The 16,858-nt window shown below is 37.4% G+C and overlaps 1 protein-coding gene across 8 annotated transcripts in view; it reads right to left on the bottom strand.

Moving 5' to 3' along the window:
- The window catches only part of ABCC9 (ATP binding cassette subfamily C member 9), a 153,296-nt gene that overhangs the window by 95,321 nt on the left and 41,117 nt on the right, over positions 1-16,858 (bottom strand). For all 8 annotated transcript variants that reach the window (XM_073788976.1, XM_073788975.1, XM_073788973.1 and 5 more), the window contains 2 exons: positions 14,136-14,244; positions 9,763-9,870 (listed from right to left, as the gene is read on the bottom strand). In XM_073788976.1, coding sequence (XP_073645077.1) covers positions 9,763-9,870; positions 14,136-14,244 — 217 coding nt within the window. The remainder of the gene's footprint in view (positions 1-9,762; positions 9,871-14,135; positions 14,245-16,858) is intronic.

The raw sequence follows: 16,858 nt of genomic DNA, 5'->3' as shown, positions 1-16,858 counted from the left end.
AATGAATTACAGCTTCACATAGCAACATGGATGAATTATATCCACATAATGTTGAGCAGAAGCAACACACATACACGTACACGCACATATTCAAAACTTAAAAAAATAAAGCAGATTTTTAGGGAGGCATACATAGAAGGATGATCAAGGAAGTGATAACCACAAAAGTCAGGGTGGCGATTATATCTCGGGGGAGAGAGAGAGAGTGCAGCTAAAGTGTGTGCTGGGGGGACCTTCAGAGGAAGCTGATGATGTTCTTCACTTGGTAGTGGTTGCACAGGTATTTACTTTTTCATTTAACAGTGCATACATGTTGTATGTACTTTTCTGTAGATATGTTGTATTTCACAATAAAAAAGATTTCAAAAATACAAATGAGTAATAACCAATTTGGGAATTTCCACTATGAATAAACGGTGAATTCGAGCTTGAAGGGGTACTTGAAACTGCAGTGGCCATTCAGTGGAACAGCACACTCCAGGCCATTGATGAGCAGGGGTTTGTTGTTTTTTTGTGGGGTTTTTGGTGCATGAAGGGTCAATTCTGGGAAAAAATCATGATAACCTCCCTTTTTTCCATGAAAAATGAAAATAAATTGAATACGGCACACGGAATTCCCACTACACTGAATAGAAAATGTCAATTAAAAAACACTATTTTTTTAGTCACTAATATATTGTTATTTTCTGGGCATATTTGAGAACTGGCAGCATAGAGGACCCTTTCTAGTCTCTCATTACTTACTTTTTCACAGCTTAGTTCACACCCTACTTGTACATTATAATTGTCTAGGGAACTACTAGAGATGTTTTCAAAAATGATGCCCAGGTTTATATATATATATATATTTATATATATATATATATGTACACATACACACACACACATACATACACATATACATATATATATATATATATATATATGTGATTCTAATGTACAGCCAAGATTAAGAATCACTACAGGACTTGCCTGGAGGCACAGTGGTTAAGAATCCACCTGCCAATGCAGGGGGCATGGGTTCGATCTCTGGTCCGGGAAGATCCCACATTCCGCGGAACAACTAAGAAGCACACGAGCCACAACTACTGAGCCTGGGCTCTAGAACCCGAGAGCCACAATTACTGAACCCACATGCTGCAACTACTGAAGGCCGCGTGCCTACAGCCTGTGCTCCGCCACAAGAAAAGCCACCGTAATGAGAAGCCCGTGCACCGCAACAGAGAGTAGCCCCCGCTCACCGCAACTAGAGAAAGCCCGTGCGCAGCAACGAAGACCCAACGCAGCCAAAAATAACTAACTAACTAAATAAATATTTAAAAATGAGTCACTACAGCTCTTTGAAATTCACAAGTGTTATACCTTATCCTCAAAACAACCATACTAAAATGGCATCCCCACCTCAAGAGGAGCAGACCATGGCTCAGAGAAGCAATTTGCCCAAATCACACATCAAATTAATGGCAAAGGGAAGGCTAGCATTAGCTTATTCCATCCAGTAACGCATTTGCTCCAGTTGCTAAAAGTTTATTGTGGGACAGGTATGGTGTCAGGCAATAAGGAGAGAGAGAGGAGGATTAAATGTGGTTCTTGGCTTTACTGTACCACTCACTGAGCATCCCTCACTCTGACTGGACAGGGCAGGGAGTGGGACAGCCCCAGCAGCCAATGCGGCTAGTCTTCTAAACAGCTAATTTCCAGGACTCTGTTGGCTATGATGTCCAGAGGCCCTTGACTGCTGCAGGCATCTGTTCTGGTTCCTGCATAACCCTGATGCCTTCCTGGGGATGATCCCAACTCTCAGTCCTCAGCCTGTGTTCCTGTGGTGGCCTGTTCTATGAAGCACTCATGCTTGGGAACAGTACAAACGGCTGAGTTTCAATAACAAAAAACAAACAACCCTTTTGCATGTAGCTGTCCAGTTTTCCCAACACCACTTATTGAAGAGGCTATGTTTTCTCCATCGTATTCTCTTGCTTCCTCTGTCAAAGATAAGGTGATCAAGTGTGCGTGGGTTTACCTCTGGGCTTTCTATCCTGTTCCATTGATCTATTATTTCTGTTTTTGTGCCAGTACCATACTGTCTTGATTACTGTCGCTTTGTAGTATAGTCTGAAGTCAGGGAGTCTGATTCCTCCAGCTTTGTTTTTCTTTCTCAAGATTGCTTGGACTATTCGGGGTCTTTTGTGTTTCCATACAAATTGTGAAAAATTTTGTTCTGGTTCTGTGAAAAATGCCATTGGTAGTTTGATAGGGATTGCATTGAATCTGTAGATTGCTTTGGGTAGTATAGTTATTTTCACAATGTTGATTCTTCCAATCCAAGAACATAGTATATCTCTCCATCTGTTTATATGATCTTTAATTTCTTTCATCAGTGTCGTATAGTTTTCTGCATATACGTCTTTTGTCTCCTTAGGTAGGTTTATTCCTAGTATTTAATTCTTTTTGTTGCAGTGGTAAATGGGAGTGTTTCCTTAATTTCTCTTTCAGATTGTTCATCATTAGTGTATAGGAATGCAAGAGATTTCTGTGCATTTATTTTGTATCCTGCTACTCTACCAAATTCGTTGATTAGCTCTAGTAGTTTTCTGGTAGCATCTTTAGGATTCTCTATGCATAGTATCATGTCAGCTGCAAACAGTGACAGCTGTTTGTAGATTTTTTGATGATGGCCATTCTGGCTGGTGTGAGGTGATACCTCACTGCAGTTTTGATTTGCATTTCTCTAATGATTAGTGATGTTGAGCACCCTTTCATGTGTCTGTTGGCATTCTGTATATCTTCTTTGGAGAAATTTCTATTTAGGTCTTCTGCCCATTTTTGGCTTGCATTGTCAAATAGCTATTTTTTTAAAAAAAGTTATATTATTGAAGTATAGTTGATTTAAAATGCTGTGTTAATTTCTGCTGTATAGCAAAGTGACTCAGTTATACATATATATATATATATATATATATATATATATATATACATTCTTTTTCATATTCTTTTCCATTATGGTTTATCAGCAGATGTTGAATATAGTTCCCTGTTCTATACAGTAGGACCTTGTTTATCCATTCTATATATAATAGCTTTATTGGCATACAGTTGCTTGTAGTAATCTCTCATGATCGTTGGTATTTCTGCAGTGTCAGTTGTTACTACTCCTTTTTCATTTCTAATTCTATTGATTTGAGTCTTCTCCCTTTTTTTCTGGATGAGTCTGGCTAACGGTTTATCAATTTTGTTTATCTTCTCAAAGAACAAGCTTTTAGTTTTATTGACCTTTGCTATTGTTTCTTCCATTTCTTTTTCATTTATTTCTGCTCTGATCTTTATGATTTCTTTCCTTCTGCTAACTTTGGAGTCTTTTTGTTCTCCTTTCCCTAATTGCTTTAGGTGTAAGGTTAGGTTGTTTATTTGAGTTTTTCTTGTTTCTTGAGCTAGGATTGTATTGCTATAAACTTCCCTCTTAGAACTGCTTTTCTGCATCCCATAGGTTTGGTGTCATCGTGTTTTCATTGTCATTTGTTTCTACGTATTTTTTGTTGATTTCCTCAGGAATACCTAAATAGACATTTCTCCAAAGACATACAAATGGCCAACAGGCACATGAAACAATGCTCAACATCACTAATTATTAGAGAAATACAAATCAAAGCTATGAGGTATCACCCCATAGGGATCACCACACACCAGTCAGAGAGCCATCATTAAAAAGTCTACAAATAACAAATGTTGGAGAGGGTGTGGAGAAAAGTGAACCTTCCTACAGTATTGGTGGGAATGTTAATTGGTGCAGTCACTGTGGAAAACAGGGAGGTTCCTCTAAAAACTAAAACTAGAGTTGCCATATGATCCCGCAATCCCATTCCTCAGCATATATCCAGACAGAACTATAATTCGAAAAGATACCTTCACTCACTGTTCACTGTGGCACGATTCACAATAGCCAAGACATGGAAACAACCTAAATGTCCATCGACCGATGAATGGATAAAGAAGATATGGCACATATATACAATGAAATACTACTCAGCCATAAAAGGAAGAATGAAATAATACCATTTGCAGGAACATGGATGGACCTAGAGATTATCATACTAAGTAAAGTAAGTCAGAAAGAGAAAGACAAATACCATATGATATCACTCATACGTGGAATCTAAAATATGACACAAATGAAGTTATCTATGAGACAGAAACAGACTCACACACATAGAGAACAGACTTGTAATTGCCAAGGGGGAGAGGGGTGGGGGAGAGATCGATTGGGAGTTTCAGATTAGCAGATGCAAGCTATTATATATAGAATGGATAAACAAGGTCCTACTGTATAGAACAGGGAACTATATTCAACATCTGCTGATAAACCATAATGGAAAAGAATATGAAAAAGAATGTATATATATATATATATATATATATATATATATGTATGTATGTATAACTGAGTCACTTTGCTATACAGCAGAAATTAACACAGCATTTTAAATCAACTATACTTCAATAATATAACTTTTTTAAAAAAATAGGCTATTTGACAATGCAAGTCAAAAATGGGCAGAAGACCTAAATAGAAGTTTCTCCAAAGAAGACATACAGATGGCCAACAGACACATGAAAGGATGCTCAACATCACTAATCATTAGAGAAATGCAAATCAAAACTACAATGAGGTATCACCTCACACCAGTCAGAATGGCCATCATCAAAAAATCTACAAACAAATGCTGGAGAGGGTGTGGAGAAAAGGGAACCCTCTTGCACTGTTGGTGGGAGTGTAAATTGATACAGCCACTATGGAGAACAGTATGGAGGTTCCTTAAAAAACTACAAATAGAACTACCATATGACCCCAGCAATCCCACTACTGGGCATATACCCTGAGAAAACCAAAATTCAAAAAGAGTCATGTACCAAAATGTTCATTGCAGCTCCATTTACAATAGCCCAGAGATGGAAACAACCTAAGTGCCCATCATCGAATGAATGGATAAAGAAGATGTGGCACATATATACAATGGAATATTACTCAGCCATAAAAAGAAACGAAACTGAGCTGTTTGTAATGAGGTGGATAGACCTAGAGTCTGTCATACAGAGTGAAGTAAGTCAGAAAGAGAAAGACAAATACCGTATGCTAACACATATATATGGATTTAAGAAAAAAAATGTCATGAAGAACCTAGGGGTAAGACAGGAATAAAGACACAGACCTACTGGAGAATGGACTTGAGGATATGGGGAGGGGGAAGGGGGAGCTGTGACAAAGCGAGAGAGAGGCATGGACATGTATACACTACCAAACGTAAGGTAGATAGCTAGTGGGAAGCAGCCGCATAGCACAGGGATATCAGCTCAGTGCTTTGTGACTACCTGGAGGGGTGGGACAGGGAGGGTGGGAGGGAGGGAGATGCAAGAGGGAAGAGATATGGGAACATACGTATATGTATAACTGATTCACTTTGTTATAAAGCAGAAACTAACACACCATTGTACAGCAATTATACCCCAATAAAGATTAAAAAATAAAATAAAATAAATAAAATTTATATTTCCCTGATTAAAAAAAATTTAAAAAAAGAAAGAAAAGAAAATTGAAATCATATGAAGCATCTTTTCTGACCACAACCCTACAAGATTAGAAATCAATTACAGGTAAAAAAACGTAAGAAACAGAAACACATGGAGGCTAAACAATACGTTTTTAAATAACCAAGAGATCATTGAAGAAATCAAAGAGGAAATCAAAAAATACCTAGAGACAAATGACAATGAAAACACAACCATCCAAAACCTATGGGATGCAGCAAAAGCAGTTCTATGAGGGAAGTTTATAGCAATACAAGCCTACCTCAAGAAACAAGAAAAATCTCAAATAAACAATCTAACCTTACACCTTAAGGAACTAGAGAAAGAAGAACAAACAAAACCCAAAGTTAGTAGAAGTAAAGAAATCATAAAGATCAGAGCAGAAATAAATGAAATAGAAACAAAGAAAACAATAGCAATGATCAATAAAACAAAAAGGTGGTTCTTTGAGAAGATAAACAGAATTGAAAAACAATTAGCCACACTCATCAAGAAAAAGAGGAAGAGAACTCAAATCAATAAAATTAGAAATAAAAAAGGAAAAGTTACAACAGATACCACAGAAATACAAAGCATCCTAAGAGACTACTACAAGCCAATACTCCTATGCCAATAAAATGGACAACCTGGAAGAAATGGACAAATTCTTAGAAAGGTATAACCTTCAAAGACTGAACCAGGAAGAAACAGAAAATATGAACAGACCAATCACAAGTAATGAGATTGAATCTGATTAAAAATCTTCCAACAAACAAAAGCCCAGGAGCAGATGGCTTCACAGGTGAATTCTATCAAACATTTAGAGAAGAGCTAATACCCATCCTTCTCAAACTCTTCCAAAAAATTGAGGAAGGGGGAACACTCCCAAACTCATTCTATGAGGCCACCAACACCCTGATACCAAAAGCAGACAAAGGTACTACAAAAAAAGAAAATTAAAGACCAATATCACTGATTAATATAGATGTAAATATCCTCACCAAAATACTAACAAACAGAATCCAAAAACACATTAAAAGGATCATACACCATGATCAAGTGGGGTTTATCCCAGGGATGCAAAGATTCTTCAATATACGCAAATCAATCAATGTGATACACCATATTAACAAATTGAAGAAGAAAAACCATATGAGCATCTCAATAGATGCAGAAAAAGCTTTTGACAAAATTCAACACCCATTTATGATAAAAACACTCCAGAAAGTGTGCATAGAGGGAACCTACCTCAACATAATAAAGGCCATACATGACAAACCCACAGCAAACATCATTTTCAATGGTGAAAAACTGAAAGCATTTCCTCTACGATAAGGAACAAGACAAAGATGTCCGCTCTCGCCACTATTATTCAACATAGTTTTGGAAATCCTAGCCACGGCAATCAGAGAAGAAAAAGAAATAAAAGGAATCCAAATTGGAAAAGAAGAAATAAAACTGTCACTGCTTGCAGATGACATGATACTATACATAGAGAATCCTAAAGATGCCACCAGAAAACTACTAGGGCTAATCAATGAATCTGTTATAGTTGCAGGATACAAAATTAATGCACAGAAATCTCTTGCATTCCTATACACTAATGATGAAAAATCTGAAAGAGAAATTAAGGAAACACTCCCATTTACCATTGAAACAAAAAGAATACAATACCTAGGAATAAATCTACCTAGAGAGACAAAAGACCTGTATGCAAAAAACTATAAGATACTGATGAAAGAAATTAAAGATGATACCAACAGATGGAGAGATATACCATGTTCTTGGATTGGAAGAATCAATATTGTGAAAATGACTATACTACCCAAAGCAATCTACAAATTCAATGCAATCCCTATCAAACTACCAATGGCATTTTTTATTGAACTAGAACAAAATATCTTAAAATTTGTATGGAGACACCAAAGACCCTGAATAGCCAAAGCAGTCTTGAGGGAAAAAATCGGAGCTGGAGGAATCAGACTCCCTGACTTCAGACTACACTACAAAGCTACAGTAATCAAGACAATATGGTGCTGGCACAAAAACAGAAATATGGATCAATGGAACAGGATAGAAAGCTCAGAGATAAACCCACACACCTATGGTCAACTAATCTATGAGAAAGGAGGCAAGGATATACAATGGAGAAAAGATGGCCTCTTCAATAAGTGGTGCTGGAAAACTGGACAGCTACATGTAAAAGAATGAAATTAGAACACTCCCTAACACCATACACAAAAATAAACTCAAAATGGGTTAGAGACCTAAATGTAAGACCGCACACTATAAAACTCTTAGAGGAAAACATAGGAAGAACACTCTTTGCTATAAATCACAGCAAGATGCACCTCCTAGAGTAATGGAAATAAAAACAAAAATAAACAAATGGGACCTAACGAAACTTCAAAGCTTTTGCAAAGCAAAGGAGATTAAAAACAAGATGAAAAGACAACCCTCAGAATGGGAGAAAACATTTGCAAACGAATCAACAGACGAAATATATAAACATCTCATGCAGCTCAATATTAAAAAAACAAACAACCCAATCAAAAAGTGGGCAGACGACCTAAATGGACGTTTCTTCAAAGAAGACATACAAAGGGCCAAGAAGCACATGAAAAGCTGCTCAACATCACTAATTATTAGAGAAATGCAAATCAAAACTACAGTGAGGTATCACCTCACACCAGTAAGAATGGGCATCATCAGAAAATCTACAAACAACAAATGATGGAGAGGGTGTGGAGATAACGGAACCCTCCTGCACTGTTGGTGGGAATGTAAATTGATACAGCCACTATGGAGAACAGTATGGAGGTTCCTTAAAAACCTCAAATACAATTACCATATGACCCAGCCATCCCAATACTGGGCGTATACCCAGAGAAAACCATAATTCAAAAAGACACATGCACTCCAATGTTCATTGCAGCACTATTTACAATAGCCAGGTCATGGAAGCAACCTAAATGCCCATCGACAGACAAATGGATAAAGAAGTTGTGGTACATATATACAATAGAATATTACTCAGCCATAAAAAGGAATGAAATTGGGTCATTTGTAGAGACGTGGATGGATCTAGAGACTGTCATATGGAGTGAAGTAAGTCAAAAAAACAAATACCATATATTAACGCATATATGTGGAACCTAGAAACATGGTACAGATGAACCGGTTCGCAGGGCAGAAATAGAGACACAGATGTAGAGAACAAAAGTATGGAAACCAAGGGGGGAAAATGGTGGGGGGTGGTGGTGTGATAAATGAGGAGATTGGGATTGACATATGTTCACTAATATGTATAAAATGTATAAGTAATAAGAACCTGCTGTATAAAATTTTAAAAAATGTATGCTAACACATATATATGGAATCTAAAAAAAAAAATGGTTCTGATGAACCTATGGGCAGGACAGGAATAAAGACACAGATGTAGAGAATGGACTTCAAGACACGGGGAGGGTGAAGGGTAAACTGGGACGAAGTGAGAAAGTAACATTGACATATATACACTACCAAATGATATAAAATAGATAGCCAGTGGGAAGCAGCTGCATGACACAGGAAGATCAGCTCAGTGCTTTCTGACCACCTAGAGGTGTGGGATAGGGAGCAAGAGAGGGAGATGCAAAAGGGAGGGGATATGGCTATATATGTATACATATAGCTGATTGTTATACAGCAGAAACTAACACAGCATTGTAAAGCAATTATACTCCAATAAAAATGTTAAAAAAAAAAAAAGGCTGTTTGAGATGAGTCAAAGGCAGTATTGGGAAGCTGGGCGGAAGCACACAACCCAGGTCTAAGCCTTTCCTGGTTGTAGATAATTGCAATCTAATCTACTTCCTTAAAAATTGGACCTGTAATATGGGCGTTCTCTAGAAATTAATCTACTTGGTAGATAAACATAAGAGTACGAGTGGGAATACGTTGGACACTAGCTTCTAACGCAGATTCAGAAGGAAGATTCATCCTCCAGTTATTTAAACAACTGCTGGAGCAAAGCTGTGGCTGGGAGGCAAGGCAGCACTGAGAATTATAAACTTATCAGAATATGTTTGAAAATGTTATGAGAATGAGTGACCATGCTAAAGAGACTTTAAAGACACAATGTAGGACACTTTTGCAGAACTTCATCATAAAATAGTAACATCAATGTTTCTATTCACGTAAGAATTCAGGAAATAAAATAACCTTTATTGCAATATCCTCGGTCTCCACGGGACGCAGACGTCGTGTTGACTGCTCGTAGCTGTCCAGGTGATACCTTCCAGGCTGCTTCCTGTTTATAGTTTTTGGCTGCTGCATTCCACATGGAAAAGAACACAAGTTGAAGGTCTATGGAGAAAACTGAGTTTTTACTGAACATTAACTCTCATTGCTAATTCTCCACTTAAGTTCTAAGAAAAAGAAATGAGTAAAGTGAATGTCATATTTTAGTTATTTCTATGGTGTCCCCCTGCCGCCAAAAAAAGCAAATGATGATGAAAAAGTGTTACACAATAATTTTAAACCTAATTCACAAACTTTTTAAAAAGATAAAAATATGAAGATGTGATACTTGCAAACGATAGAAGTTAAAGTGCTGAGCACCAAACTAGGCTTTGGATATTCTTTCTCCAGCTTTCTGGATGAACAGGCCCAGGCGGTAAAAAGTTGTGTGTCATGGCCGAAGGCAAGCAGGCTAACTCAGGGTAAACTAGAATCTAATTCTTAGGCCGTCGGGCTTGTAAATGTTCCAACAGTGCATTTTTGGTCACCCTCTGAATCATGAGGATTTTGAATCCGATACACTCACATAAATCAGACTGGGCTATATGTCACCCGAAGATCCATGGTGGAATGAGAAAAAGCATAAAGATCTAAGACTTTTTTGCCTATAATATGAATATTATTTCATAAGGAGATCCATAAGCACTGTAGAATGATCTAGTTTTTCTCAAATGTTATAGCATTGCTCTGAGCCAAAGGACTAAAGAAAGTCTCCATAAAACGGAGGATGCCGGCTAAAGCTAGGCAATCTTCACATACTTAAAATGAGCTCCAATTAGGTCATAACTAGACACTTGTCATTCTCTAATTTTGAGTTTAATTTCACATAGAGACAAATGACTGAAGAGAAGGTAGAAAATTCAGTTCTGTAAACCTCTAATTTAGAAAAATATATAAGCTCAAAATTTGTCCCAGAGATCTAGTAAGCAAGTATTTTGACATAAATGATTCTCTGTCTTACTTAAATACCTTATAGAGATTATGAAAGCTAAATAGTAAAACACTTTAAAACTGTTCAATTACCTATAAAAAGCAAAGGATTCTAGAATTGTGAAAGGCTTGGAACGGCAGGTTTAGCTTTTTGATAAATCTGTTGAGTTCTATTACGGGAATCAGGAATGTCCTCGAATAATCAGTAATTTAATCTGAATGAGATATCGTCCTCCAATTTATATCCATCAGCGTATCAAGAGAATATCAAACTACCAAATAGCGCATCGCTAAGCTACACGCCATTCAATACTGAGATTAAAAAGTCACTGAGAAGGACTATCAGTGTTCTGTTGCACAGAAACTACTGAATGCATTTTAAATTTTAAAAAGAGAGAGAGAAAGAGTGCTCGTGACATTTTTAGTTTTGTTTTTCTTCCCACAGTCCTCACAGATAACCTTACATGAGAGATGTAGAAAGTCACTATCCTTTAAGCTGAGTATATTTCCCACACAAGACAGGTCTATATCTGTACCTATATTCTCTGTCTTCTAGAGTCATAACTTCTATAGTAGTATCGCCCCCAGAGTTCCAAAAGGAATGACTTCATGTTCTTCACAAAACTAAGGAGAGGTTGGGAGGAGGAGACGTGTTGACAGAGATTTGAGTCGGAGTCTCACAGATGTAATTTGAAGAAACTCTGGCTCTAGACTGTCACTAATTCTCCGTGGAGACTCTGCAGCCAAAACCACTTAACTCTAAGCTTTTACAGAATACATAGCATCTTAAGCGCTCTCAAGTAGGAGTTTCCATTAGTGTTCTTTTCAAACACACAGCTTTTTTCTCTTCATTTTTAAAAGTTTGTCATTTGTGGTTTGGCCCATCAGCAGTGATGAATGGCCCCGAAAGACATCAGAAGTCCAGTCTGGTTTCAATAACTCTGAAGATACTGGAGGCAACTGAAGGGGATTCTTTTTTCCTTCCAACCTTTGCTCAGTTCAATATTTCTCCTATCCCTCATCTCATACAAACCACTCTTCAGATTTCCCTCACTCCACTCCCTCAAACTTGACCTCCTCTGTTCCCTTTCCTGAGGTCATCTCACTCTGCTCATCCCTACATCTCTGAAAGATGATCTATCAAGTTCTTTGGGAATCTCCTATCATCCAAAGTGAGACAAGGCAGGTTCTAATCAAATGCTTGACTTTCCTGCTGCCTCGAAGTGTACACAGTCTATGACGTGTTCCTGTCTTGTTGTCCGTGTCCACACAAGAGCACACAAGCATTTTCAGGCTTTGTTACTGCAGTGTCTACAAGCATGGGTGGTGGTTCCTACTCAGACAAAATCACACCTGCTCAACAAAATAACTCGACAGAGAGTAAAAAAATAACTCCAGAAAAGCAGAAGAAATCAGCAAGTCTAAAGACAGCCAAGTGCTTGTCTTAACTATTTTTAGCACGATGTGAATAAAAATTTAATATAGACTGACTTCCTGGTGAAGGTTTTCCAAGCCCCAGTCAATTCCTGTCAGGAGACTGCACATGCATTTTTGTTTGGTTACATAAATGGTAAATATATTAACATTTTTCTCTAATAGTAAATGAATAACTAATTATTAACTTATAATTTATTTTAGAAGAACTTCTTTCTACTTTACTGTTATGAAACAGACATATTAATTTTAAAGACTTTCTTCAGAATTTTTCAGACACGGCTTTCAAGAAAGTGGTTTAATCCAGTCCCGTTAAATATCGTCTAATGGCCAGCGGCTCTTAAATTTACATCTCCAAGGGGGGGTTTCTCTTCTTAGATGCCAATAAATATCTCAAAATTATCATGTGCAAAATATACCTCTTGATTCCACCTCAACAGCAACCTACTCATTACTCAGCTTCCCTATTTCAGTTATTGGCTCCACCGTCTACCCAGTAGTCAAGCCAATAACCTAGGATTCATCCTTGAGTCTTCTTTCTCCCTCATCCCCTCCATTCAACCTATCAGCCAGTGTTTATCAGCTCAGCCTAAAAAGTGTGCGCTAAACTTGATAGCTTCTTCTCAAGGTCCACTGCAACTGCAACAAAAACAAACTCCAACCATCATCATTTGTCTATGTTATTATAATGCCCTCTTTACTGATCTATCTGTTCTCTTCTTGTTCCCAATGACAACTCTTCACCCAGCAGCCAGAGTGATCCTTTAAAAATATATGCGAAATTATATGAGTCCCTTCTTTAAAACCCTCCAAACTCTTTCCCTGGTTTACAGGACCCTCAATCCTTGTTCTTACCTCGTCTTATCCTCCCTTCTTTACCAGGCTTCAGCCATAGTGCTCCTCTGTTCCTTGAACACACCAAATTAATTCCCACCTCAGGGTCTTTGCATCTGCCAGTTCTCTGCCTGAAATGATCTGGCCCCTTTTCTAGGTCTTTGCAGAAGAAGTACCTACTCTTCATTCAGGTCTCAGCTCAAATGCCAGCTCTTCAGAGGGGCCTCCTGGGAAATGACCACCCTGCTTAGAGGATCCCAGTCACTCTCTAATATCTTCTTTTTTTTTATTTTCTTCCCACAGGGAATTGATCTCACTTTTTTACTTGTTTATCATCTGACTCCTGCCTCAAGAAAGCAAACTCTGTGACAAGAAAGATCTTGCCTGCCTTGTTCAGAGCTACATCACTAGGTCTTGGCACAAAGCACAGGGTAGCTGATAAGTCTGGAAATACAGGCAAATATATAATACACGTTATAGTCCAGGTAAAACATGACAAAATAACATTGTGTTTCCAGGCTTTATGTAGATATGAGTAAATATTTGTGCAACGGATGAATAAACTGGTTCAGGAGTTAAAAGACTCAGGTTTTAATTCTGCCTCTCCCACTAAAATCCTGTGACTCTATTCAAACCGTACAACATGCAAATGAATATATGCATCTAGAAAACAAAATAGGTAACGTAGTGTACTATAGTAAATGAGTCAAAAGACATAACGTATCCAAAAAGCACTTTGGAAACCAAAAAGTATAACATAGTTAAAGGTATTATAAGCATATGGTACAAGAGTTGTAAGCTTATTTTGTATGATTTTTATATAAAGCTTGGGGTAGACAACCTCTCTATTTCCTTTTGAATTGAACATGAGGTGTCCCTCTTGGGATAATCCTTTGATGACTTATACAGACGAGCCTTCTACATTTTTTTTTATCGATTTTAGACTTGTAAGGTTTTTTACAGAAGCAGGCGGCAATTTTTTCTTCATATAGGTTAAAAGTAAAGCGTGCGATTTCTTCTAATTGCACCCACTTTCAATCATCCATCCTCAGGACTGTCCCTTATTCACAGCTCCCGTAACAAAGAAAAGCACTTACGGCTCCAGTGTGTTTCTTACAGGATTCAAATGGAAGAGAACCTTCCCCAGTCAGCCAGCTGTCCTCACCAATCTCATCACTCAAGAGAAACTCATTCAGCTTTTGAACACTGCAAAAGGCAAACAAGCAAGCACACAATAAGGGATAAAAATAAAACCACCACCAATGAAGTTCTACCTAAATAAACAAACTTTTCCCCCACTGTTACCATGGTAAGCAAGCCAGCTCTGAGAGTCATTTCTCAGGACCAATCGGGAATTCAGCTAGGATGCTGGGGGACTGACGGGCTCCCAGCACCTGGGGTTTTCAGCGCTTAAAATGAAAAATCTCAGAAAAACCACAACCAACTGGTCACCCTAAATGCAACCAACTCTCCTTTGCACTTTTTTTTTTTTTTTTGCAATTGTATTTCTAGTCAAAGACAATAGAATTGGAGAGGGACTTGAAACAGGGTGGTTAAAAAAAAATAACACCAACGAAGGAAGTATCATTATTCTCATTTTACAAATGAAGGGAAGTAAGGTACAGGGCAGTTAAGTAAAAACATACAGCATATAACACACGGATCATGGGTCCCTGCATACTACGCTACTTTGCTTAAGCACTACTGTATATATTGGACATATTTTCACAACCTGGCAAGGAGAGGGCCCTCTAGAATATTACTACGCAAAACGTTGGCCAAGATCAGTGGCATCAACATCACCTGGGAGCTTACTCGAAACTTAGAATCTCAGGCCCCACCCAAGACCTCCTGAGTCCAAATCTACATTTTAAGAAGATCCAGAGATGCTTCATAAGCACAGTACAGTTGGAGAAGCCCTGTTCTAGAAGAGTAATTTACAAACATTCTTTACTGTGGTCTCCAGGGTCTCCAGAGGCTGCACGCAAGACCCCTTGGCCCCCTTACCCCACCCATTCTAATTTTCTCAAACCAGTGTCATAGGATCAAGAGTGAAACGAATCGAAGAACACAATTTGAAAACATCCTCCCATAAATAAAATGATACACTACAGAAAAGTCTGTGAAGTTGAAAAGACAAGAAATGCTCCTTCTAGCACGCTAAGATGCTAACAGTGGGCAAACTGGCCTGGCACCTGCGGCATCACATACAGGGGAAAGATTGCCGTTAGTAGGGAACTAGAAAATACACATTTGAAACAAAAGGTTTTTTTATTTTTCATTTCAGCTTGTAGTCAAGCTAAGTGCCTCCAGACAAGTCTGCAGAGTTTGTTTTTGTGACAGACTAAACAATGAAGAAAAGTAAATTCAATTCAGTCTGTTGCCCATGAACTTTAAGCTCTTTAGCCTTGCATGTCATAGAAACCGCTTCCTTCCTTTGGAAACATAAAGGTAGATAAAATCCACTAGGGCAGTCTAACTATTAACTTCTAAATTTCATTTACAGGAAACTAAAAGAAATAATTTTTTCATTCTTTTTTTTATTGAAGTATAGTTGACTTACAATATCATGTTAGTTTCAGGTGTACAGCACAGCGATTCAGATATATATATCTACAGATATATATATATATATCTCTCTACATATATACATTCCTTTACAGATTCTTTTCTCTTATAGGTTATTAAAAAATATTGAGTATAGTTCCCTGTGCTATACAGTAGGTCCTTGTTGGTTATCGATTTTATATATAGTAGTGTTTATAGCTTAATCCATAAAAGTAATTTTTTAATTGAAGTATAGTTGATACAATATTATATAAGTTACAGGTGTACAGTATAGTGAGTCACAGTTTTTAAAGGTTATACCCCATTTATATTAATAGTTATAAAACACTGGCTATATTCCCTATGTTGTATAATACATCTTTGTAGCTTATTTTATACATAATAATTTGTACCTCTTAATGCTCTACCCTCTATGTTGCCCCTTCCCCCTTCCCTCTCCCCACTGGTAACTACTAAAGCGAACCACTTGTTCTCTATATCTGTGAGCCTGTTTCTTTTTTGTTATACTCATGAGTTTGTTGTATTTTTTAGATTCCACTAAAAAAAATTATTGTTTAAGGAAAGCTTTGGCTGAATAATGCTCCATTTTATGTATATGCTGCATTTTGTTTATTCATCAATTGAGGGACATTTGGGTTGTTTCACTTTTTGGCTATTGTGAATAATGCTGCTATGAAGATGAATGTACAAATATCTATTCAAGTCCCTGCTTTCAATTCTTTTGGGTATACACCCAAAAGTAGAATTGCTGAATCATATGGTAATTCTATGTTTAAGTTTTTGAGCATCTGCCATACTTTTTTTCACGGCTCTGGAATTCCTGACTTACTTAAATATATTCAAGTTATGACTACATGGCTGAACCTTGAAAACATTATGCTAAATAAGATAAGCTAGGCACACAAAAAACAGAAATTGCATAATTCCACGTATATGAGGTAGATAGAATAGTCAAATTCATACAGACAGAAAGTCAGTGGTGGTCCAGGGTCTGGAAGCAGAGGTAGGTACAAGGGGAGTTATCATTTAGTGAGTACAGAATTTAATTTGAGAAATTGAAAACGTTCTGGAGAGGGATTGTGGTGATGTTTGCACAACACTGTGAATGGACTTAATGCCACTAAACTGTACAGTTAAAGCGATTTAAATGATAAGTTTTATGTTATGTATATTTTACTGCAATTTTAAAAAGAATTTCAGAACCAAAAAAAGAAAGAAGAGCTCTGGGTTTTGTCCTATCTTTGAGTCTTTG

Source organism: Tursiops truncatus, chromosome 11 (assembly GCF_011762595.2).
Source record: "Tursiops truncatus isolate mTurTru1 chromosome 11, mTurTru1.mat.Y, whole genome shotgun sequence".
Lineage (NCBI taxonomy): Eukaryota > Metazoa > Chordata > Mammalia > Artiodactyla > Delphinidae > Tursiops > Tursiops truncatus.
The sequence above is the reverse complement of the archived record's forward strand: the minus strand, read 5'-3'. Positions and strand labels throughout refer to the sequence as shown.